At 39.6% G+C, this 27,328-nt stretch overlaps 1 protein-coding gene across 1 annotated transcript in view; it reads right to left on the bottom strand.

The window, feature by feature from the left end:
* CDHR2 (cadherin related family member 2) overlaps positions 1–13,060 on the bottom strand; it is a 42,964-nt gene extending 29,904 nt beyond the window's left edge. Inside the window, exons 1-5 of the mRNA XM_029285150.1 lie at positions 13,051–13,060; positions 9,314–9,382; positions 8,527–8,666; positions 1,552–1,605; positions 907–996 (exon numbers count right to left, since the gene is read on the bottom strand). Coding sequence (XP_029140983.1) covers positions 907–996; positions 1,552–1,605; positions 8,527–8,666; positions 9,314–9,382; positions 13,051–13,060 — 363 coding nt within the window. The remainder of the gene's footprint in view (positions 1–906; positions 997–1,551; positions 1,606–8,526; positions 8,667–9,313; positions 9,383–13,050) is intronic.
* Positions 13,061–27,328: the final 14,268 nt, after the last annotated feature.

Raw genomic sequence — 27,328 nt, forward strand, 5'->3', positions numbered from 1 at the left:
TCTCCCCCAGCGGCTTCACATAAATATTGAACAGAAGCGGAGAGAGGACCGACCCCTGTGGCACCCCACAAGTTAGGGGCCTTGGGGTCGACCTCTGTCCCCCTGCCAATACAGACTGCGTACGGTCGGTGAGGAAGGAGGAGAACCACCGCATAACAGTGCCTCCCACTCCCAACTCACCCAAACGCCGCAGCATGATTTGGCATCCCACTTGCACGTACAACCCCAGGAGTGCTTAAACCCACTTCTCCATCTCCCCTACACTCATTTTTACCCTTTTGGATGCCCTGGGCTCTGCTGGGTCTGACACCTCCGTTTACTTTCCCCATTTCCTTCCTCCTCCTGCTGATGAGGTACGCCCAGCCTGGTTTTCTGAGAGACAATTGCAGGCTACACCTGCTGGCTGCATCAGGCCTTGTCCAGATTGCATGTGGCTTCCTGGCAAGGCTTTGGAAAGGCTTCAAAACCTCACAGGAAAGCCCCATGTGAATTGGATAAAGCAGCAGGGCACACCAAGTACAAAGTGAGCAGAGTTCTGGCCAGCCAAAAGGAGAGAAACGGGTCTGGCGGAGAGATAGATGGGTGGGGGGACTTGAAGAGGAGGCAGAGGAAGGAGGGCCTTACTTTTCCAAGGCTCAGGAGGGGAAGGCCCACCCTGGGAACGGCATGGATCGGTGTGAGTCCTCACCTAACAACCAGTGGGATTCAGTTAACGATGGCAACAAGGATTGTCAGAATAGCAATGTGATCGTGCAATGTCATGTTTTATGATTGCATTGCTTAGTATTGGATATTCTGTTCCCAATTACCATCGTAACTCGAGGGTTATCTGTATGGGACACACAGTCATAAAGAAACAACATTTCTAGAATAAACTTGAGCAGAAGATAATGTGGACATAGATACCTCAAGGACATCTGTCAGATAAGGTTCATTCTGGAATATTGGTTTATTGTCATTCCGGTCCTCTACAATGATAGTGATTTTTTTAAAGGCCTGTTGATAAAAAAGAAGAGGTAAAAACTAGTGATATAAGAGACTAAACGGAAGGGCTTCAGCATTCATGAGTGGAAAAGTGTAGAGATATGATCACCATATACAAAGTAGATCAGGCCCTAGACCCAAAAGTACAAGATTCAAAACTCCACTAGACAGCAAAATAAAAGGCAAAACTCCAGTAGTCAGTATATAAAAATATAATCATCACTGTCATCATAATCAACAACAGCAGTTGCAGCTCAGCAAGTTAATGGATAAGAAAAATTGCAACCACAGAAATGTTTTCAACACAGCTGTTACATTTGATTTTGTGTCGGGTTCTCTAATAGAGTTGTGTGGAGGCTTTTTCAATGTTATAACTAATTTTAATTTAACTCAGTGGCTTTAGTCAAAGAGTAGCTTGCTCAAACTGTGCTCTAGCTCCTAACTGAGCACTGAGGTAGCAAACACACCTCATTGCCCTATTCCCCGTCATAGCACGCTACCATGGGGATTCTGTGCCCCACGTATCCCTCCAGATTTGTCTTTCTCCCAACAAATTGCTTTACTTACTGATATACTGTTATGGTCAGACACTTCTGCATTGAGCAGGATGACTTTTGTTTGCTGAAAAGAAAGTGCAAAGCAGAAGTACTTTAATAATGATATGCCGACATAATGATCATACTTTGATTTCAATATGGTTGATAAATAAATTGTATTTATTTACTGCCCATCTCATGGCTTTTTAGAGTGAGATGGGCAGCATATAAATTTAATAAATAAACCCATAAAAACATAGAAATCATATTAATTGTATACAATATACAGGTAGTCCTCAACTTACAACAGTTCATTTAGTGATCGTTCAAAGTTACAGCGCTGAAAAAAAATGACTTATGACTGTTTTGAACACTTACAACCAGTGCAGTATCCCCCTGATCACGTGATCAAAATTCAGATGCTCAGCAACTGGTTCATACTTATGACCGTTACTGTGTCCCAGGGTAATGTGATCCCCTTTGCGAGCTTCTGACAAGCAAAGTCAATGAGGAAGCCAGATTCATTTAATAACTGTATTACTAACTTAACAACTGCAGTGATTCACTTAACAACTGTGGCAAGAAAGGTCATAAAATGGGGCAAAGTTCACTTAACACATATCTTGTTTAGCAACAGAAATGTTGGGCTCAATTGTGGTCATAAGTCAAGGACTACCTGTATTAATAAAAGCTGTTACATGTCCATCCTTGGGGCACCCAGAATTGCTTGCATAGCTACATTCTTCATCAGCCAATGGTTCTGGATACTCTTCAGTAGCACCCCATGTAGAGCGCATTGCAATGATCCAAATGAGAGATGACCAGGGAATAAATAACTGAGTGGAGAGCCTCCCAATGCAGGAAAGAATGTAACTGTTGCACAACACAAAGTTGAGCAAAGATCCTCCTAGCCAGGCCTGCCACGTGCTCCTCAAGCATGGGTTGTGAGTCCAGGAGGACCCCCAGATTATGCACCAGGTCTGCCTAGGGCAGTGCAACCCCATCCAAGACCAAAGATGCTAAATGCCCATACAGAGGAGCCCGCTACCCACCGCCACTCCATCTTACCAGGGTTCAGCTGAAGCCTGTTGTTCCCCATCCAGACACCCACAACCTCAAATAATCTCAGGCCTCAAGAATGTATACAGCATCACTTAGTTCACCCAGGATGGAGATCTATAACTGGATAGCATACTGATGATATGTCATTCCGTAATGGCAGATGATCCCACTTAGGTGTTAAAAAGCAGTGGAGAAAGCCCTGAGCCCTGTGACAACCCACAAAAAAGGGACCTCTCACTTCATATCAATTCTGATTAGGACCAGCCTCGGAGGAAGGAGATGAACCAGCACAAAACTGTGCCCTCACCCCTAACTCTCTGTGTCAGCTGAAAAGGATATGGTATCAAAAAGGTCAATGGTATCAAAAACTACTGAGAGGTCAAGAAGAACAAAGATGGATGCAGTATCCTCATCCTGCTCCCACCAAAGATAATCTTTAAAAAACCTGTTTGAAAGAGGTCCAGATAATCTATTTCATTCAGTACCCTCTGAAGTTATAGAGTTGTATGCCACCAACTTCTCAACCAGCTTCCCTAAAAAGAGAAGGTGGGAAACTGGTTGAAAGTTGTCCAGAATGGCAGGCTTCAGCAATGGTTTCTTGCAGAGAAGCGCAGCAGCTTGTCTTCAAACGAAGCTGAAATACCCCCTCCATCAAGGATGAATTCATTATTGCTCAAACTTACCCACATGTTATGAGCTTTATTCCAAATGGCAATTGGACTTTTTTTTGGGGGGGGGGGTTTCTTTGAAAATATTTTGCTTCTCATTCAAGAAACTTCTTCAGTTCTGTTAGGGTGAACAGGGGATTGCCTCCAAAAAATGTAGAGCAAGGGGAGAGGAAGGAATTTACTGGACTCATGACTTACAACCCAATTATCAAAACAGCAGAAGCTTCTTGGATGAGAAGCGAAACATCTTCAAAGAAAAAAAAATCAAAGGAAATCCAGTTGCTATTTGGGAAAAAAGCACCTTTGGAACAATTATGACCTGGATGATTGAGAATCTTCATAGATTCTCTTCACCCAAATGTCATCTCCCAAGCAGCCTTGACCGACCAGGAGGGCATAGCTCTAGTTTATATCTGGTGGCATTTACAATCTGAAGGACCATGTCCACTTTTTTGGGTCCAATAGGATCAAGCTGTTTCCAGATAACTGAGTAGGTTCACTCCCTGGGCATCTCCACAGGACTTGCCCTATGTCTGGCACCCAACTGAACGGCTTTATCTGCCAGATGAATAAAAAATTACTCTGTTTGGCCCTGAAAGTAGGTCTCTGCCCCCTCTCCTTTCCTAGAAGGGTCTGGGTAACCTTAAACAGGGCAGTCACGTGGCTTCTGCAGATGCATTAAGAACGAAAAAGTATTGCTTGGCTGTATTGCTTATCGCCACAAGGTATGCTTTAATAGTGGTTCTAAGCCATACATGTTTGATCAGCTTCATAGCCCATTTTTTTCCAGCAGGACTCTAGATATGCCTTGATTCTTTTTAATACCCTCAACTCTTCCATGAACCATGGACAATATAGGGAACAACGGACCAAAGAAGGTCACACAGATGAGATCATGACAAGGTTCTGTCTGCCTCCCTATATAACCTAAGGTTGGATTCACATGCAATACTAAGTCAGAACAGACAAATTACATTATAACTTTAAATGATGAATGAACCAGACCATATCTCTTATTAATACTTCTTCGCCAAGGACAGATTATCTGAGATGCCTCAGTTATGAATCATTTATGTCCTTACCCATCGTCTATTATTCCCTTCCCATCTTTTCTGCAAATGATTCCAGATATAGTAGGTACAATAAATCAATTATGCCCTGATTTATTTAAGCCAGTAGTTTTCTTTCAGTCCATATTTGCAGACAAGTGAAAGCTAACAAACTCCAATAACTAATTTCCAATGAGTGATTTCTATTTTGTTTGCAGCTCTTCCTGTAAATAAGAAAACTTGTACAGTAGGGATAAATAACCTGGACCCTTATTAATATTCAAGGATACAACTTTCAAAATCTCAAAATGGCATAGGCAACAGTGAAAGTTAAGTCCAAGGCATCTGCAGGATACTTTGCTCTCAGTTTATACTATATATAAGATACTATAATCTACTAGCAATTTTAAGATCTGTGGACTTTAACGCCAAGAATTCCCCAGTCAGCATGGCCACGCATCTTAGTTACCAAGATTGAGAAACGCTGGTCTACAGTGTATAGAGGACAAGTACCTCTAAAGGTGAGGTACTGTGATGTTTCTTTGATATCTGTACTAAAAGTCTCTGACCCAGATTGGGATGGGACAAGGAGGTGTGGTAGGCGAGTTGTTAATGATGTTCATCTGGTTACAGATGAAAAATTAAATATTGTGAAAATGAGAGTAACCTGGTAGAACAGAAGGAAGCAGTGGATATCATCACTGCTGTATACAAACAATAGAAAAAAGAAAAGAACTTTAATCTGAAGCCTTTCAGCTTATAAATATTTTGGGAATGCATGCTAAGCAACTAAGTCTAAATTTCCAGTACTTTGTGTCTTTATTGATTCAATCTGTATTCAATCTGATTACGGTACTTCCAGTTCAAAATAAGATCTTGTGAAGACACCATTTTTAAAAGAAAAAAGAAAAAAGGACACCTGTGGGAGATGAGTAATTGTAGGCCAATCATCTTAATGTTTCTTTTGGGCAAATTAGAGGCAATGGTAATCCAAGAAAAGAAAAGATGAATATTGATCAAATATCAATGCATTTTAATTTAAATGAGACAAAAGAAACATACATTGGTGCAAACTCTTAATTACACAAATACACTGCTGGTGTCTGAGCTGTCTGTAAATAACCAGGGAAAAGTTCTTAGGATCACAACAGAGAATTCAACAAGGGCAGTTGTGAAAAGGGCAAATTCTGTGTCAGGGATCATTGGAAATCTATGGTATATAAATGCATAATTCTGGCACATTTGAAAAAGGATATAAAGTAACAGAGCTGCATAGTTGTGTAATAGTTTTGTTCCCTATGTCATCCGTCTGGTAAACTTGCAAGATTCGTTTTTCTCGCCATGCACATGTATACATAACCCAAACTAGACTGTTGTTTCTCTGTGTCATATAATATATGTGGGTATATGCATAATTCTGTATTTATTTATTTTTGTCATATTTATGTAGTGTATATCTAGGTGACCCTTTGAGAGCTGAATACAGCAAAATTTCATTTTAATGTATGCCAATTAGTGTACATTCAAAGTGACAATAAAGTTATTATTCTACTCTATTATTTTAAAGAGCAGCTCAAATGATCTGAACAGGGAGCCTGAATGCCTTTCTTATGAGAAAAAAACTAGAACATTTGAAGCTTTTTAGCTTAAAAAAGGGTGACTTGGAGGTGGATATGGTCAAAGTATGTGACTTCATGCATGGGTCTGGAGAAAAACAATGGACATTTTTCTGTTCTCTCCTCTCAGAACATTAGGATCAGGGTTTATCCAATTAAGTTGGATAGAATGTATTTTAGAACAAAAGAAATTACATTGTAGTTAATTTGTGGAATTCATTCCTACATTATCTGATGTTAAGTCACTGATTTGGATGGCTTTAAAGAAGGTTGGATAAATTCATGGAGGACAGATCTATTGAAGTCTTTCGGGCTAACATGAGTGAATATCTAATTCAGGGGTAGTTAAAAGCAAATGTGGATGTTCTGATAGGGTTGTGGAAAATTCAGAAGTATGGAGCACAACCAAGGAGAAGAAACCATGTTGTAAGAATGACTGATCCCTAAAAATAAGAAAGCAAAGATTTTTGTAGAACTTGAGAACTACAAGGTGAGAAACCTGATTTGTTTCCCATCTTGTAGTTCTCAACATCTATAAACTGACCCAGATTGGATCCTGCAATATTATCCTGGGACACATATATTCGCTTTCAACCTGATTTATTGCCAACTTTTGGAGAAGCTAGAAAGATCTTATCTATGTACTTCAGATTATATTTTCAGGCTGTTTTTCTTTTAATCCTTTTATTGCAATGTTATAAATCTTGATAGAATGTATTCTTTCAATGCAGATTTCAATGCAATAAAATTTATGTAATATATTATGAACATTCTATTACTTACAAAGATTGAAATATTGAAAAAAAAAGGAAAAAGGAAAACATCTATCAATATTAACAGCATTTAGGATGTTAATACTGCAAGCATAAAATTATTTTAACTTTTCATCCAAAATTGAATATAACAGTCTGAAGCTAATTACTTCATGTTAAAATCTCCACTGCTCTTTTAGTAAGTGTGCATGTGAGTGAGTGTGAGTGTGCGCAGAAAGGAAGAAAGATAAATAAAAGAAAATAAGAGATAAATGAAGGAAATTTAACACACATTAAAATACCTAAAAAGAGAGATAACAAAAAAGACATGGTATTGATTTTTGATTTCTCCCTTTTCATACATTTGCTAATTTGTGATGTAGCATTTGTAAAATACTCAGGTGCCCTGAAAGCCATTTAGGCTGTAAGTGCTTGTATGTATGTGCCTGATGTGTTGTATGTGTCAGTTATTGTTAATTGTAAGGCAAAACAAGCCTTTCAGGAGCAAAGCTGGGGGAGTCCATGGTTAAGAAGATGGAATGTTGAGGTAATGAGGGGGAAGAGTCCTTGATTGAGGGTGGAATTTTCAGTATCTCTATATTGCAATTTCCTTCTTAGGATTCTGCCCTTGGGCTATACCGTGAGGGGAGTAAGGAGGCTTCTATTCTTTGATTTAGATCAGGTGTGTCCTCTTCACTCAGTGTGTCCTAGGCAAGCAAAAAGATTGAACACCCATGGTTTAGATCAGTCATGCTGGCTCAGGAACTCTGGGACTTGAAATCCACAAGTCATAAATTGGCCATAATTCCCCATTTCTAGTTTACATGAAACTGGAGGGAGCTTTGTGTGGGGGCAAGGAAGATCAGTTTGAAAAGATTAGGCAAAGAGAGGAGCTGGGTTTGACTATGGTCACTTCGAAAAGGCAGGAAGGAAAAGGGTTCAGCCTCATTCTGAGACCTTCTTGGTTCTATAAAAAAACAGTTGAAACAGAACAAAACTAGGTTATATGTCTGATTTTCCAGTACTGTGGCTCTCCTTTGGCATTACCACGTATTCCATCCATTCTCCAGAGGCTATTCTTTTCCTTTAGTATACTTTTTCTCCAGACTTACTTTTTTTTAAAAATGTAGTTCCTGTGTGCTATTGTTCTGAGGGTTCCAGTTTAAAATGGCATTAAAACTTGTATTCACAAGAATCTCTTTAACATTTCTTTACATTTTTCTTCTACCTATATCTTTCACTTGAATGGGGAAGGGGTTTCTGAATATGACTTTCATGGCCATCCACCATTTCTTTCCTTTGTTATTTATCTTTACAGTATTTAAATGTGTACTGGAGTGATGAACAACAATATTTTTAAAAGAAAAGTTTTTACTCGCATTCCTGCAGGGATCACAATTTGTGGCAGGGCCCAGCCAATCTTGATGGATCTTGAAAAAAAAACTAAGTGGAATTGAACCTGATTAATACTTGGATGGAAGACCATCAGGGAAGAAATGCTATTGAATAGAATAAGACATTTTTGAAAAGTTCCAAAGTCCAGAAGAAAGGAGTGGTAAATCACTTTCATGTTTTTTGCCAAATGCTTTTTAAAAACCTCTTCGTGTAGTAGTCACTAGGGACCTAGTAAGTAACTTTATGACCAGTTCTTACACTTACAATCTTTGCAGGTCCACAAAGCAAAGGAAAGCTGGAGTAAGGTATTAAATACAGTTGTGATTTCACTTAACAATCATTTCACTTAATGACTGAGTTGCCACTCACAATTGTGGTCACTAAATGAGGTCTACCTCTTGTTCAGAAGAGGTTGCCAGAGTTACCATCTGCCCAGCCCTGGTTATGTCCCTTCATATCTTTACCTCATAATCCACAGGTTGCTTCAGCACCACATTGCCTGTTTTACTATCAGCTGAGAAGTAGTAAGCATTTTCACCCTCAATGCTATAGTATAATGAATCGTTTTCAGCATCCACTGCCACCAGCTGAAATACCAAGGTGCCTGCAATGAAAAATGAGGGCCAGAAGCAGAGGAGATGAGAGGAAACAACCAGAGAAATGCCTGGTTTTAAAAAAATCCTTATGGCCACTGACTTTTTCCTCCAATTGTCTCCCTGAAGTCACACCTTTTGAAAGAAACATGAATAGTTTCTGGGTTCCTAATTTATTTAGTTTAATTTCATTTGTATACAGTAGTCACCCATCTCATCAAAAAGTGACCCTAGGTGGCGGACAACAAAACTAAAACAATAGCTAAAACCATTATCATTAAATTATTTTTTAAAATGTTAAAAAGTATAAAAACAGAGCCAAAGTAATGAATAGTAGATGTAGGGATATTAATAATAACCGAGCCGTCTCATCACTTCACCCATCCCCCGGGGTGCCCAGGTCTGCTAGCATAACCAGGTCTAGAGGGCCTTTGGAAGCCTCTTACCATGTCCTCTTACCACAATCCTCTTACCACATCCTCAATATGCGTAGGCTTATAGCTTCTCTATCATCACAACCACTGGCTGAAATGATGGGAACCACTGTCTGTCTCATTTATAGGTCTTAGCCTAGGAAGGCTATAAAAATAGCATTGACAAATATAGAAATACTGGCTTTAATTTTCTGATTCCAAACAAAACTTTCTCCATCACTAACCTATAGGTGTGTCCTCTGGCAACTTAAACATGCTGCTCATGTTGAACTGTGGAGCTGTGTTCGCAGATGCTGCAGGAAAGACAGTCAGCTGAAATTATGATTTCATGAGCAAAAGACAATTCCCACCCACTCACACCACCCAATCTTCTAATTCTTCCTTCATCTGAATTTCCTCATATCTTCTACCATAGTTCTTAATATTTCCCAACACTCAATGGACTTAAGTCTAATGGACTTAATGATACCCTTAACATGGTTTCCAGAACAACCATGGTCTAGTCTTAGCAAGAAAGACCCTGGAAAATGTATAGTTCTATCAACCTCCCTTCACTTCCTTCAAGAGAGGTTGAATACCAAGGTGATTTCCTCATTTATTGAATGTTTACTTTAATGTAAATCCTACTGGTTGCAATATACGGAAATTGTAGTCCAGGTTGTAATTCTCACTTGAGGATGTTCTTCCATGCAGTGTCAAGCCTCAGTATTGTCTCAGCAGGCATGAACTGGCATAGAAGTGGGGGAGGAACTTTTCCACAGAAAATCTTACCTAATGTCAGAAATAGAGAGAAAACGACCCATGAAAGCCTGAGCATCCTGCCGAGGCAAGGAGATCTGCAAATACAACAGAAAGGAAGGATTAACTATATTGAAGATAAAACTGCTCATCCTGCCCAGGGCCCGGTTGTTTGCAAGATCACATTCGTTGTTGAGAACGGCTGTTCTTGGAAAGCAGGAATGGTGTTCATTAAATTATCACAATGAAAAGGCAACAGCGAATTGTGTGCAATGTAGATTTATTCATATGCTATATTTTATAGCTTTATTATGCCTCTCAAGTACTATATAAAAATTGTTTTCTGGGTATAGTGACTAAATAAATGCTAAATTGCATTAGCAACAAAAAATTCCTATCTCTAATAATGTTTTATGGCATTACAAACAGGAGAGTCTATGTTTATCACAGAATTTCAATATGCTCTCTTACCAAACTGCCCAACACAAGCAGAATAAATATATGACGTAAGTAGCTTATTATGCACGCCAAAGAGAGAAGACTAATTTACAATTATCTTATCCACATAGATCTAGAAGAAATGGGATGGTAAAGGGAAAAACTCAATGTAAAAATAGCACACAGAGAGAGGAAATGTTGTTTGTTGAAATGTATTCAAGAAATAACTTCCAGAAAAATAAAGCATTAATGAAATACTTCTAAAGCAATAGTAAATTTGGAGTCAATTTTTTACTTAGTGCGGGATTGGAATGTTGGCTACCAGTGTATTAGGTTTCCAGGAAGGCTAAAGATGACAATTACTCTTAACAATGACCAGAACTTTCTACAAAGGAGCCTGGAAGGTTCCTGAAAGGACGTTCAGCTCCTGGGTCCTCCCATTTCTTAAGCAAAGCCTTGAGAATTTGAGTATTATCCTGGAGCTTCAGACTGATTGCAAGGCCACTCCAAAAAGATCGTTCATGAAATGCAAGCACAGAATCATTACATCCACAATTAGTTCATGTTTCCTTAATCGAATCTTTAAGTAAGGTAACCTAGCGCAAAAACTGATTGAGCTTCTGCATCTTTAATAGCTCTGTACAAGAGAGGAGAACATAGAACAGTTTGCTAGGCAAGTCAACTTGTTGAAATGCCACGGCTGCATAAGGGAGAAAAGGGACAGGAATTAAGGCTGTTTTGCATCTGGCCACCCTTGTCACACATGTCAGCCCACACTTTTCCTACTAAAGAAATTAACTAGGTAATGCTTTGGTGTCCTGCGTACTGAAAAATACAATTTTGCAGAACGGGAGGATCACATACACTTGGGTATAATGCTAGAGAGGGATCTTCTCAAACTGTTGATGAATCTATATCCCTTGTCAAGTCTAGGAGCTCCTAGGCAGAATGATGAAAAAGTCAATATCCCTGCTAGGCATGGACTCTGGCCTGCTATAAAACTATTATGGACATTTATTTATAGTAACATAGAAAAGACTGGCCTGCTAGGTAGAGATGCTAACCTCTGATCTCTGCTGGAATCTAGTTCCTTATGCGCATGGCTTTTTTTCTCATAGAACGCCCAGAACGGAGATCCAGCACCTTTTTGGGATGGAACCTTGTAGGGTAGGCAAGGCAAGTTGTATGACGTGTGTGAGTTCCGGCACCTTTTTTTTTTTTTTTTTAAGAAAAAAAGCACTGCTTATGCGGCTAACTAATGAACTTGAGGCAGGAGATGCAATACTTTATTTGTGGTACAAAGGATTCACAGGAGAAGTACACCTCTAGAATCTGTGAGACAGTTCCCAAACCGAAAATAACAGTCCTACACACTATTTTACACCTCATCTTTCTAAAAACCCTGAACAAATGCCATTTCTCATTCTTTTTTAATTACAATTTTATTGTTAAATTAAAAGCAAGCAAACTTCAGATATAGATTAATGATTGGAGCTGGGCTACGATAATTTAGTGTTAATTTAATGTCAATTATAATACCTATCATAGGAAAATAATATACTAAAATGAGAAAAAAGTAAATGGAAACAAAAGAGTTAACAAAATACTTAATAAAACAGAACAGGAAATTCAATTTTTAAAAAATCATTAATATACGATACTATAATTATTCCCTGGATATTTATTTCCTGGAAAGAATCTACAGGATGAAATCTAAATTCACAAAAAGATGATCTGAACCTTTAACAATTACTAGAATGACAGGGCCTGGGAAAGTAGAAGGGTTTCAGAACCAAGAAATCCACAATTCTGCTGTGAAACTATATTTCATCCCGGACCTGTTTCTTTCCTGGAAGAGAGTTCGCAACATTGTTTTACTTTGAGGTAAAGGTTCGTTCTCCGAGCTTGCAGGTTTGTTTCCGAACGTTTCGTTACCAGGCTAGGTAACGAAACGTTCAGAAACCAACCCACAAGTTCATAGAATGAAGCTTCACTCTCATCCTACACCCGAGCTACAGATATTTGCCACTATTGCAAATTGTTTTACTTGCTCTATACTTAGAAAAACCGAAGGATTGTTTGGCTCCTAGGAAGATAATATGAAGACTGAAAGATTAATTTACTTAGGGACCATAAATCAAACAATAATCAAATGAATCAGAACAAATCCAAGCACCAAAACAATAATAATAACAACATAAACAGGAATAGAAAATAGATGCTATAAGAATGCCATTGAATCAGGCTAAAGGTCTTTTCTGATGTAGTACTGTTTTCAAAACTGGGATCAACTTCCCTAAGAATAAATGGGACAAGATTTAAATGTCACTTCTTGTTATTTTCCTTCAACATCCATCAATCACGGATATATTACATCAGATCAAGGCGGCTTTATTTGGCCATAGGCTTATCTTCTACAAGGAAGCTTCAGTATTTTAAAACAATCACTTAGGCTGGCAGCCATTATGTTAATTGTATGGCTAGTATACTTGTTGCCAGCATGTTTAAGTCAGGAGTGCTCCTTAAGAAGCTCTTTTGCAAGCAAGAATCCATACAAGATCTGCAGTAACTTAGGCAGGCTTACCATAAACTTCTCATACATACGATCCCATTAACCCTGAAGGATTTTGCAAGTTTAGCACTTGCTCTTTACGCAGAGCACTTTCCTTAGAGGGGTTTGGAGCCATGGCCCCCTTCAGGTTGGAGTAGGGCTGCCTCTTGTCATTCTAATCCCATTTTCCCTGGATACCCCTCCAAAGGATAGCCCACAGATCCCAAATCTTACCTTGAATCATGCAGACTCATGGGGCATTCCACAGTTCTGTTGCAGGTGATGGAGGTCTGAGTCCATCGTGCAGACTTTGGCTCCTGTTATAAATTAGCTGATCAATCATTAACTGAAATAAGTAGATAGAAAAATTCAAATCTCCTTCCTTGAAAAGGCTTCCTTTTCTGATTGTCATCAGTGCTGAAGTCTTATTTATGCATTAAATTGTCCTTTATGGTTGGGAAGGAAAGCTTGAAACTCCTGAGGCTTCACATGACTTCCACTCCTATTCCTGTGGTGGCGATTTCTCTATTTTTTATATAGAGTATACCCTGCATTTTCCTTTTTGGTTAGTCTGACCACCATGGGGCACTGAGTGAGCGCTTTCATTTTTTACTGGGACTCTTATTTAGGGTTCAGACTCTCTATCTGGAACTGAACTCACAGACCTCTATATTTTAGATGGCTATGTACAATACATTCCTTAAGAGCTATACAGGTTCTGGCCCTCAGTGGTTGCAGGAAGGGATGTATAGAAGTGCCATCAGAATGGTATAGACATAGTTACAACTATTTGTTTAGTGACCATACAAAGTAACAATGGCACTGAAAAAAAGTGACCTATGACTGGTTTTCACACAATTATTGCAGCATCCCCAAGGTCACGTGATCAGAATTCAGATGCTTGGCTGCTGGCAGGTACTTATGACAGTTGCGGTGTCCTGGGGTCACGTGATCATCATTTGTAACCTTCCCTGCTGGCTTCTGACAAGCAGGGTCAATGGGGAAGCCAGATTCACTTAACAACTGCAGTGATTTGCTTAACAACTGTGGCAAAAAGATTGTAAAATGGGTCACAACTCATTTAACAATTGTCTTGCTTAGCAATAAAAATATTGGGCTCGACTGTGGTCATAAGTTGAGAAATAAATGTATATGATCCAACTTCCCTTAAGCTCTGAGAGCAGAAAAATAAAGATATGTTATGTCATGCCCACATCTGCTGGGTTTTATATGATTCTCACTGTGCCCTTTCCTTTCCTATCACCCAGAAGCTTTTCAGAACCACAGCCAACTTCCTCTATCAAGCACTGGTCCAGTTTACAATTTATGGCCCTGCCTCTGTTGAGTGACAGATCAGCCATTAGATGATCTCATTTGCTGGATGCTTTGTGTCATCCTGTCTTCAGTGGGAAGGAGAGAATGGCAGATCTGCCAAAGGCAATCACTGCAGGGGGAGAATTATCCAAAAGGAGGTCCCACAGTCAAGCAGGGGAGGAGGAGAAGGAGGAGCATGCACTTTTCATCAGATGATTTCCTCAAAGCCCTAAGTGAGAAGCCTCCAGAAAGACACTTTGGAAGGCAAGATCACAGTTAGTCTAACTCCAAATGCCACTGCAATGAATCAGTATAGATCCCCTGGGACTGCAGTCTGTTCATTCCCTCACATACTGATGTCTGGGTGTGTGGAGAGAAAGAAAAGAAGGTATCAGAAAAAAGAAAAGCATACCGGGTGCTCTAAAATATAAAGAATATGCGGCTTCACCCTGTCTTGGTTCTGACCTCCCCCTTCGCGCTTACTACCATCACCACTGCCATGGGATGCAGCTTTCAGAAGATTACTGCTGACAAAAGGCTGCTTTCCACAGACTCAAATTTCACGTGGCCACCAAGTCTTTTTTTTTTTTTTTTGCCTGTCCCACTTCCCCTCCCTTTCCTTTCATTACACATGAGCTCACAAGCAGAAGATGAATCACTGGCTTGCGTGGTTATTTCAGTCATAAGCACCTAGAGTACAATATATTCCACGGGGTTGCCTTTCCGACTGAAATGCAGCTTCTTATACATTGCAGTTTGCCATTGATGGGCAAAACCAACTCTATTTTCAAGCCTTCCCATCTCTTGGTCCTCCTCTCTTAGCTTTCCTCAGGCCCCCTTTGGCACCTGCACCCTTCCTTGGACTACTAGTATGGTCTCCACCCCATCCCGCCTGCCCATCCCAAATTGTGGCCTTCTCTGCCAATGCAGCACTTTCACACTTGATGCCTTTGTCACTTACTGTTTTCCTTCACTGTGCCCTTAAGCCCTCATCTAAATTTTGTAATATGTCTGTAGAAATTAAAGATGGCCTACAAAACCATTTTGAATTTATTTTTTTCATCTCCTTTGTGTGGCAAGAGACTTTAAATAATTCCTGTTTTCCCTGTAACAGGATCTACAACATGCACCCAAACATAGCTTCTCTTATCACAGCATGGGTCAAGGATGTCAGGGTGATGTCCCTAGCTATGGAATTGAGTGTGGGAAAATGACCACCTTACCCCAGACTCCTGTGTTCCTGCCTCATGGTTCCTCTCACCCGTTGGCCTTGAACTCCGAGTCCTGCCTAGGCCAGAAACACCAGCAAACTGGCAAGGGCAGCTTTCTTCAATTTGCTGGCTTATTATGCTTTTGACCTCACACTGAAGTAACTGACAAGCAAGAGGATTTGCCAGGTGGGGTCTTGTCCTGTTGTGTATTGGGGAGAGAGTAGTGTAGCTTCCCAAGTGACCTACTTTCAAGAACAAATGAAGATTGTGCAGTTTCCATTCAGGCAGAAGATGAGGGAGGCCTGAGCAAATGAGGGAATCGCTGAATGTATCTTCCTAGCTTCTAATCGCTAGTATTCTAGCATGTTATTAGACACCCATCAAACCAAATAAGATTCCTTAGAAGTCGGGGTTTCCTTTTGCAAAGCCCCAAGTATGAAATCAAGAACACAAAGGACAACAGAAGATAAGATGGCCTTTCCCTAGAAGTTTCAAAGTCTTAGAAAGTGAAGAAGTAAATCATAACGAAATCAAAACAAACTGTTAAATTTATAATGGCTAAAGTAAAAATGAACCTTAGCCTGCAATTTTTTGTCTGCTTATGTAAGCAGAAGCCACCATTAAACAAACTTGCTGTTGAGTGACATAACTACTACATTGCCCTACTAGTTAGTTTAAGACGAGGAGTGAGCAAATGGAGTTTGGCAGTTCGGCATGATTAATAAGAGAAGTGTTTTGTTTTTCTTTGGTTTGGTTTTAAATACCAAAGGGCTATTTTCTTTCATTTATTAATCCCAGTGGGAAAGGCTTCGGGTCCTTCCAGTTATTGCAGGGCTATACCTCTCCTTTCCCTGACCATGAAATATTGACAGAAGCTAACATTATCCGGAAGACTTTTGTCAAAATAGTTATGTTTTTATGACACAATTTCCAACCCTGTATGATTTCAGCATCTTTATTATTTCCTTCATAGCAGTTTTGTGTTACGAGGTTTTTGTTTTTTATTCTGTCACTGTGAAAAAGAATGTAAGGTGAGAAAGCAATATACTGTTCTTCTTGATGAACCTTTCATCTTCACCTTTGATGAGGTAGCTCACTGACAGGAAATATGAAATTGTCCTTCATAGCCTTACAGTTATCACTCAAGCTTGGAAGATTGACCATTTATTTATTTTGACACACTTCATGTACAGTTGGGAAGACTGCTCTTTAAAAATCTGCAAAGAAAAAAGAAGCAACTGTGTTTGCTGTGAGAAGTTACCAAGGGTGTTAAATCAGTGTTCCTTTCACTGGAAAGGTTGAATTTCTTTCAACATTAAAAGGTGAGGAGAGATTTTAAGAACACCTTTTAAGTATTCTCAAGGATGAGAAAGGAGACCAAAGCATTTACAAGAGTGAAAGAGCTCCAGAATTCCAGAGCAGTTAAGAGATCCAAAGGCAAAACCAGCAGCCACAAGAATACATAATTAACAAGGTACACCTCTTTATAGCAAAATGCCATGTTTTGTTCTCCATTATTTCTCTGAGATTGATTAAGTGACTTTCCTGGGTGTGTCCTTCTGCAATGTACAGTACCTTGGAGAGAGTGAAAAATCAAGTGATGAAGTGAAAAACTTTTTTGAAAGTGAGTGAAGTGGGCTAAACAAGGAGCTTTCAACAGGGTGAATGGAATAAAAAATAAAAGCGATGATGTGATCTGGGATATGACTGAAGCTAAGAAGGCCTGGAAGGAGAATTTTAAACATTTGTACGTGAATGAAAGCGATCTGTCAAGCAATGGGATAGAAACAAATAAATATTAGTATCCAAGTAAAAAAGAATGAAGATAAATTTTTAGATATTATATACGTGTTGGCTGCAGATATACTGCAACTGGAGAAATGTTAAAATATGGTTGTGTTCTATTAATAGAGAGAAGGTGCATCATATCTCACATATGTGCAGACTGAATTTGTACCTGATGATTGTTAAGAATGCCATTAGTATTCTTTTAACCAAGAGAAAAGTGGTAAAAGCAAATGCAAAAACTACATGGGAGATTTTGTTAATTGCCTCAAAAAGGGACAGAAAGGGCACAAGAATTGAAAAGGAAGTGCAATGTAGTGTGTATCAGGCAGATGATGTGCAGTCCAAATTTTTGCTCTTCAAGTGTCAGAAAAAAGATGATTTGTATGTTTGTTGATTTAAAGAGTATGAGAAAGTGAATAAGATTGAATTAAGGAATATTTCAGTGAATATACAGTTGAAGGGTGGTTTTGAATTTGATGAGCAGGCCATGGTGAAAGTCAAACATGCGTAAGAATAAATGAAATATCTTTTAAATGATTCAACACAAAGATGACATTAAAAAAGGATACGCCATCATCCCGTGATTATTTCATATATTTTGTCAATGAGTGCATAGAGTGATGTTTAAAGATATAGTGTTGCAAATATGCATGGGCAGGTGCTTTTAAATGTAGATGATGTTCTGCCATTGACCGAGAACCCCAATGATTTGCAGAAAATGTTGAATAGATTTGAAACCAAATATTTCAAAGATCAAGAAAGCTATTTTTAATAAGGAAATTGGAGTGAACTGGAGTGAATGATTGCAAGTTATAAATGATGAAAAAATAAGTGCAGGTGGTCCTCATTTAACAACCACTCATTCTGTGATTGTTCAAACATGTGACAATGCAACATGAATGATACTTATGACCAGTACTTGAGTTTCTGGCCATTTCAATTCTCCTTCAATCACATGATTGTCATCCAAGCATTTGGCAACTGTCCTGGTGTTCTGACCATTGCAGCATCTCAAGTTCACGATTCCAATTTGCCACCTTTTCTCCTGGTACCCCACAAGCAAAGTCAATGGGGAAGCCAACAGAAAGTCAGAAGTTGCATTTACCTGAGGTCCCTGCTTAATAACCAGCAGTGATTCGCTTCATGATGGTAATCAGAGACTGCTAGAACAGCCATTATTGAGCAACCTGGTTTTGTAATGTCATGTTTTACTATTGCCTTGCTTACTATGGAAATCCTGGTCCCAATTACTACTGCTCAGTGATTGATGTGATAATTTATGTAACTTGGGACAGTCTTTACTAAAGATGGGGAACTGAACGGAGAAATTTTGATATGCAGATGCTGGTGGAAAGATAGTGGATAGTACATGGATTGATGGAAATAATATTTATAGAAAAAAGTGAAAATGACCCCCTTTGTTATATAGAAATAAAGGTTGTAGAAATATAACAGTAAGGTGAATGCAGTGGGAATTGGAACTTAAGATGTGCGTGTGGTAAGAAATAGGCTCAAGAATGAATGGATGCTGAGTTAAGCAAGAACTGAATTACAGAACAGATTAAGTATAGTTGCCAGTGAGGCATTTTTGACTCTTAATCACATAGATTTTCTCCATGACAATCTATCCTTTACCTGATCTTTCAGGTCTTCTAATAATGCACTCATCAGCACCGTAACTGAGTCCATCCACCTTGCTCTGATTCTCCTCTTCTTCTTTTTCCTTCCACCTTTCCCAGCATTAGAGCTTTTTCCTGTGAACTAAGTCTTCATATAATGGGTCTGAAGATAGAATAATTTGAACCTGCTCGTTTCTGCTTCTAGTGAAAATTCTGGGATGATTTGTTCAATTATTCAGGGTTTTTTTTTTGACCATGGAATTCTCAGATGTCTTCTCCAACCCTTAAAGTTCAAGTATCACCACTTTTCCAATCCTGCTTCTCCAAAATCCAACTTTAGCTTTCAGGTAGTGTCACAGGTCACCTTTGCTTTCACAGTTCTGGTTTTTGTAGGCATAAAGGTATGGCATTTGAATACAGGGCAGGTCTTGGTAAGTGCAGATAATTAAACCCATGAAATGGTAACATTATTCAAATCCGTACTATAACCAAGTGACACTTCTATGGAAAATATGATAATTAATTCCAGCTTGACATAAATAGGCAATGAAAATTTTTAAACATAAAATTTTATACACATATGAATAAAATATTACAGTGAAGGATAAAACAAACATGTTTTTGATTTAAATTTATGGTTTACAAAGTCAGTGTAATTATAGAAAGCAAAATAAAAAAATAAAATTCTACCATAGATTCAGGCATCTCATTCTATTTTATTGTTGCTATGACCACGTTCATGTTATTCAATTACATCCCTTTTTTGCTCCAATGTAATAATAAGCCTCTTTAAAAAAAAAAAAAACTTGTACTGTTTTTGTCAAAGTCTACATTTTCTCCATTTTGTACATCCAATGATCAGCAGTGTCTAAAACCCCAACAGCAACTGTGGATGCCCTAACCTCAATTCTGCATTGAATTTGGGGTTGTATTAAATGCAACCTTGTTTCAATTTACATTTCACATTAAATCAAATATAGATATTCAACTTATGACCATAATTGGACCTGGCAATAAGTTGTGATGGTCATAAAGCAGGTCATCAAGTGACAAACCCAATTTTATAACCTGTTTTGTGGTGGTCCTTAAATGAACACCATGGTTGTAAAGCAACCACTGCGATTGTTAAATGAACCCATTGTTCGCTCTGGATGGTTTTTGCTGGTGTCTGGCAAATTTGTCGGCCGTGACCAGGGGGGCGTTTTATCAGGTCCGCCTGATTCACCAGTTGGGACCTTTTCTGGACCGGGACGCCTTGCGCACAGTCACTCATGCTCTCGTCACCTCTCGCCTGGACTACTGTAATGCTCTCTACATGGGGCTCCCTCTGAGGAGCACCCGGAGACTCCAACTGGTCCAGAATGCGGCCGCGCGGGCGGTGTTGGGAGGGACTCGTCGCTCCCATGTAACACCGCTGCTGCGCGAGCTGCANTGATTCCGGATCTCCTTACTTTCCGCCGCGCCCTCAAGACATGGCTTTTTCAGCAAGCGGGCCTGACCTAGGGAGGATTTTAGGCAGGGATAATTTTAAAAGTATTTTAATTGGAAACACAGCTTGTAATATTTGGTTTTAATTCGGCTTTTATCGGGGTTTATTTTCTGTATTTTTGTATTTTGTAATTTTTTGTATTCTGTGTTTATTATTTGTTTTTAATATGCTGTGAACCGCCCTGAGTCCTATGGGAGAAGGGCGGTATACAAATTAAAATAATAAATAAATAATAAATAAATAAAAATGTCATAAATCACAGCCACCTGATTGCGGGACGCTGCAAAAAGATGGACCAGTTGCTGAGCACCCAAAATGTGATCACGTGACTGCAGGGGGTGGAGTGGGCAACCGTCAGAACTTCAGAACCAGGTCATAATTAGTTTGGGGAGGGGTCTGTTGTAACTTTCAACAGTCACTAAGCAACTGGTCCTAAATTGAGGATTACTTGTATCACATTACTTGAACTCACACCAATCGCAACCATCCTATCTTTTCCAATGTCTTCGTGGCTACTCTTCCAAGCACTAATCTGCCGATTTCTTGACTGATTCTTCCTTTTCTGTTGATGGTTGATGCTAAACAGCCTAAGAACAGATGCATAAAAGAAGAATGAATGAATCAAGGAGGAGAAGACTGAGAAGGTCATGGTGGCATAAAAGAGACTGGCGAGAGGAAAAGGCAATGCATAAATTAATGTATGGAGATTTTGAAAGCAAGGTTGGTTAGAAAGGCATAGAGAGGTACAGCAAATAATGTTAAATATGTAACATTTCCTTTTCCCCTCTACCTCTTGCTTATCTCAAAACATCCATGTTATTAGAATGCATTCTAAGAAATTGCAATAGTTTGGTGTAGCATTTAAGGCTCCAGGCTAGAAACTGGGAGACTGTGAATTCTAGTCCAGCCTTAAGTCAGCAAAGGTCACTGGGTGACCTTGAGCCAGTTGCTCTTTCTCCGCCATGGGAAGGAGGCAATGGCAAATCACTTCTGAAATGTTGCTGAGAAAACTGCAGGCAGTTGCCAGGAGTAAAAAAAATGACTCATAGGGGAAAAGAAAACCCCCAACACCAACCAATAAGAATGTAAATGACAATCATGTCAAAGTTCAATTAATTTTTTTATAATAAATCATCCTTTTGCAGGATTTTGCAGTGTTGTTTCTCTGTGTCATATAATATATGTGGGTATATGCATAATTCTGTATTGATTTATTTTTGTCATATTTATATAGTGTATATTGGAGGTGATGACCCTTTAAGAACTGTATGCAATGAAATTTCATTTTAATGTATGCCGATTAGTGTACATTCAGAATGACAATAAAGTTATTGTTCTGTTCTGTTCTGTTCTATTCTACTCTATTCTATTCCTCTGTTGAGGAATATTGATTAGATGTATACATGTAAATAAAATTATAGCTAGTTTAAATAGATAATATTTTGGCTTACTATTGTAGCTTCTGCATGGTTAAATGCAGCTAAACATGAGAAATGAACCTGTCCAGCACATAATTGGGGTTCAACCTGGTCAGGAACTTTTCTATTATCAACTTTATTTATAAATATATTTAGATATACATATGCATATGTGTGTTTCTCTTACAAATTTCTTGGATGTCACAGAAAACCTGTCCCCTGGAGATAAAAAACAAGAGTCCCTCAAACTGACTCCCCAACTCCTACAGACTTGTCTGGATTCCACTTCAATCTGTTAACCAGAGTAACTCAGAGAAGATTACAATCTAGTCCAGGCAGGAAGAAATGTGGGAGCTACAGTAAGTAGACCTGTTGGAAGGATGGAAAAGGGAAGCAACCTTGGATTGCTTGATAACAGGATAATATTAGCTTTGTTTCACTGACAGCCCCCCTCTGCAATCAGCTGCATAGCTGGACCTCTCAAAAAAATGTTCACCAAACAACTTGGGGAGCTTCACATTAAATCAGGCAACTTGCCCGCTTTGAGAGAGCCAACAGCTGTTTGGCAGGCGGAAGGAAGGGGGGCTGCCAAGGTTTTGAGACAGCGGATTCGCCTGCCTTATCACTCAGCTCCTTGTTTCAACCGGTGCATGCTCCCATTTAGTGTGCTCAATAAAGTGGGCCAGATGACCCGTCTGTCAAAACTGACCACCTCCCCAAGCCCCCTTCCTGTACCTACATCACTGTTGTAATTGGTGGCAGATGGTTTCCGGCTGGCTGGTGACAATCATAACGTGGGAGGACAGCAAAACCAACAGCTTTGCCTGACACTTTTCCTTCACATATAAAATCAGGACACCGCCACTTGGTGGCAAGCCAAAACAAAGACAATGGGGACGGCACATGTTATGCCAGTAGTTTCCCCCCAAATGAAGGACAGGTTTGCATTTTTACTCGGGAGCAGAAATAGGCAGGCCTTTGGAGTCTGCTGCGTGTCCTGGAGGGAGGGAGAGCTGATTTTCACAATTATTTTGGAGCCCTACGACATCTTGCTTCTTCTGGAGAACCATACTACCATTCCCCCACCTCACACCCTTTTTTTTCCACCTGTAGATCATCCTATTATGAAAAATCTGAAAAATGACTGCTAGGAACACTGCTCTTAAAAACCAGATGGAGAACACCACTAGGATCTTGATTGGAGTGAAGATGTCGAACTGACATAAGAATATTTGAGAGCGATTTCACGAGCCTGTCGTCTTCTCTCCTCGGTTTAAGCACCACATGAAGTGTCTTTTTATAAACAGTGCTGGCTTGTCTGCCTGCTTGAGTTCTCTCTCTCTCTCTCTCTCTCTCTGGTGCATGATGCCCAATCTGGATCCAGCGGAAAATCTATGCTAGTTATGAGTTCGAGAGGTCAGTGCTTTTGGCTCATTACTGTGTGAAGTTCTCTATAGGGCCCCAAAGATCCAAACCTTCAGAACAATATGATTTTTTGCCCAACCCTCACTTTCTCTCCCTGCCGTAGGTGATGACAGACCCACTTCCTCGGCAGGGAGATGCTAACTCTGCTCTTCAGTGAGCTAAGCAGAAAGGCCTGTTCCATCAGGGAGTTAGCAGGGGGGAGGGAAGGGGCTGGGAAACTGAGCTGCAGTGGAGTATAGGAGGCAGATCCTGGATGGGCCCGAGCTGGGCTTTCAAGGTGGATTGAGCCCACGGGTCTTGCCTGGTACAGGAGATGCGATGAATGCTGACAGAACGAAGGCTTTGATGCTGTCCGTTAGTTAAGACTGCGGTACAGAGATACAGCCTCCAAACAGGCTCATTGAAGGAGAGCACCTGGAATCTCTATCATGTCCCATCTCTCTCTCCTTTTTAATGCATTCTATGTGAAACACAAATTCAGGTATTTTTTTCAAATCAGTCACTATGGACTTAACTATTTTCATGACAGGTTTATATATCATTGCTGATATTTTGGGAGGATTTTTTGTCTTTGCCCATTCACTGACCCACCTTTTATTCTGTATTTTGCTTAGCTCCACTCTTTGTGTGCATACTTTAACATGGCTTGTCTCATTTTGAAAAATAAGGCATATACAAAAGTAGGGAGTATGGCATGAGTTTTGAGATAATACAAGATGAGTGGCTATTTATAAATGAAGTAATATATTCTGTGACTTGATCAGTTAGATCACAGGTGTCAAACCCAATCGCATCGCGTGATGTATCATGAAGTATTGTGACGTATTGTGACTTTTTTGCCTTTGCAGAGCCGGGGGGCGGCGGGGCCTGCATGTGATGCATCCGGTCCGCAGGCCACCAATTTGATACCCCTGAATTAGATTAAAGTTTGAATATCTTTTGAATATTCAAGATATCCCAACTTTGGCTGGGCATTCTTGCTTTTCTTTGAAGATGTTTCGCTTCTCATCCAAGAAGTTTCTTCAGCTGTGACTGGATGGTGGAGAGTGGAAGGATTTATACTCCTCATTGAGAGCTGGTCATTCCAAATTGAACAGCCTTCACTCTCAATAGAGGGGGAGGGATACATCATCATCTATCTCCAGTCTACAACAGTCCTTTCACCAGTTTGACACCCATTTGAATACTCAGGTGACCCTGTAAAACACAGATAAACTTGCAGGTGGCCTCAACAACTCTCTAAAAGAATGCAAATGACCAGCTGTCTGCAAGGAGTACAAATCCTTCCATTCCCCACCATCCAGTCAGAGCTGAAGAAGCTTCTTAGATGAAAAGTGAACTGTCTTCAAAGAAAAACAAGAAAGTCTAGTTGCCTCGTGAAAAAGCATCTTTGGGACAACTATGACCTGGATGACTGAGAATCTCCATAGACATTTGGCTGGGCAGTGTAAAAAACACCATTTCTCAAATTTGACAACTTTAAGATGGGAAAACTTCAAGTCCCAGAATTCCCTAGCCAGCCATGCTGGGTATGGAATTTAGGGAGTTGAAGTCCATCCATCTTAATGTTGCCAAGGTTGAGAAACACTGATTTAGACAATGTCCCATTAATATGGCTAAATCTATGAAATTTCTGGAAAATCTATTGTAGCACAAATGTCTATGTGTATGTAGATAGTATAATTTTGTCATATCTTACAGAATTAATATGAAAAGAAATCTTTATTGGGCTCACCGAAATTTAATTTCAAGTCTATGTACGTTATATAATTTATATCTCTTTATATATGAAGATGTTCGGAGAGCAGGAGCCATGGTAGAAAAGGCTTTTCTTCTGGATTTAAATTTAGATGTGAGCCATGATTTTATTGTTTTGATAACATTCATTACCTCTTTGAGTTGTAACTATTTCGGGTATGCCCCTTCAGAATAAAAAGTGTTGACAATTGAAACGCTTGTGAACCAGAAACACAAAATGCCATACATGATTTTACTATAACACAGTTGGTTGACTATAGCAAAGAGAGTCAGATTACTGTAGTAGTTACTGTAAGGTACAAAGCTAGAAACGGGGAGAGCATGAATTCTAATCCTGCCTTGAGCACAAAGACAGCTGAGTGACTACCTTACCCCATTTGTCCATAGTAGCCATTCATCCATGGGAATCGAAATGTCCTTCCATTTTAGGCATATAGTAGTCTTGCGGCAGCTCTAGTTATCCCCAGGTAACATGCTCTTGCTAACTGAAGATGAATTTGTAGTTCAATACATGTAGAGGACATCAAGAAGTTGTCTACCCCATTGAGTAGTGACTGGATAACATTTCATTTGGGTTAATTTGATAACCTACCTTTCCCCAAAGAACTTAGCATTGCATATTATTCCTTTAACAACCACAGAAGAAATTTGGATTGGGTTACCTATGCTACATATATGAAACATAGACATGCAACTAACTATAGCCTCACCCCATCGTGTATAAAGCATGCAGTGTGAACTAGCATTGAGGAAGGCAGAAGTTAGATTCGATCCTAAGGGTAGATTTACAGACAGTAGTTCAGGTAAGGGTTCCAGCTACCAGTTGTTTAACAACGTGAGTTAAAATAGTTCAGCCTCTCCTACACCACTGATTAGATTGCTGGAAAAACACACACTCAACAGTGGGATAAAGAACAGGAAATGAGGTTTTGTTTATGAAACTATTTGCAAACATTTCATTCTGATACTAATCACAAATTCCTGGGAAAAACAACCTTATTGAATGTCCACTGGTTATGCGGTTTGGAATTTGGGGAATTGTAGATAATCAATTACAGGTGTGAGGACTAGATTGCTGTCAGAATTTTAAACAGTTATTTGGGAAGGGTATCAAAAACAAGGCATAACATATTTCCTATGCACAGCATCCAGAAAACCAAAGGAGGGAGAGATAGACAGAGATACATTAATATATTTATATTAGAATTATTTCAAAAATGTTCAGAATTTCAGTTTACAATGATAAGGGAATCTAGTAACACCCATAGATAACAGTTAAAAGTGTTTTATAGTGTAAATGGCTCTTAAACTTGCAACTATAGTTGTGCCTTCTAAAATGTTCTAAAGAGAATAGTTGATTTGTGCTACCAATTAAAACTTCAAAATGTGGCACGTATTATTTGTGTGCATGCTCTTATGCAAAATTTAAAAATAATGGATGGTGTTAGTCTTGAGACCTGACATTAACCATTTGCTTCTAAAAAGGACAATCTGGCCTGTTTGCCACAGAGGAAAAATGCCCATTTTCTCTCTTTTTCAAATGGTAGGCTGGGGAATACTTTAACAAAAGCAAGTCTGTGTTTACGAATCAGCTCAAAAGCTTTGTGCTGGGCAAGGATTTTTAGAATTTGAGGGAAGCCGAGACAGAAGATTTTATTTCAACCCTGACTTTCTTATTCCTATGACATTTGTTCAAGGGCCGCATCCAGAACCCCCCCCCCCTTCATCTCATCTCACCTATGCTGTTCAAGCATTTGGATTATTTGTGAGTCATTGAATATGCTTTCTGACTTCACCAGGGATAGGGGTGTGAAAAACAATCCTCAACCCTTAGAAGCGCCTTTGGACATTTGTATGGACCACTTGCCTGCAGTTCCTTTAACCAAGCACATCCTGAAGTGCTGTTTTGGTTTCAAATCTGAAATGCTGCATAGCTCTATTGCCTGTTCCAGCCAAGAGGAGTCCTGAATAGAATTACAGTAGGAAGCTGCTTCCTATTTTCTCCTTCAGTGCAAGCATCTGATAAAGCATAAATAGCACGGTCTCTCTCTCTCTCTTTAAACTGAACGTGGCTTGTAGATTGGTGATAGAAGTAATGCTTCCTTCAGCAGCTGAATAACCTCTTTGTGATTCTTATTTTCAAATAAGTGCAATGACAAGTAAGAGAAAGGATAATATAATTTTACAATATTTGTAGCTTGTAAAGGGGCTAGTGCTTTATATTCCCTGTTCCTGGGTCAGATGAGGGAATTGATTGGGCATCAAAAAGAGAAGGGTTGCTGTGGTAAGAACTTTTGATACTGTGGACCACGGTATCATGCTGCGGCGTCTGGTGGAGTTGGGAGTGGGAGGCACCGTGATGCGGTGGTTCTCCTCCTTCCTCACCGATCGCACGCAGTCTGTATTGGCAGGGGGGCAGAGGTCGGCCCCAAGGCCCCTAACTTGTGGGGTGCCACAAGGGTCGGTCCTCTCCCCCTTACTGTTCAATAT

The sequence above is a fragment of the Protobothrops mucrosquamatus genome, unplaced genomic scaffold (genome assembly GCF_001527695.2).
Source record: "Protobothrops mucrosquamatus isolate PMUCROS unplaced genomic scaffold, P.Mucros_1.0 scaffold1341, whole genome shotgun sequence".
Taxonomy (NCBI): Eukaryota; Metazoa; Chordata; class Lepidosauria; order Squamata; family Viperidae; genus Protobothrops; species Protobothrops mucrosquamatus.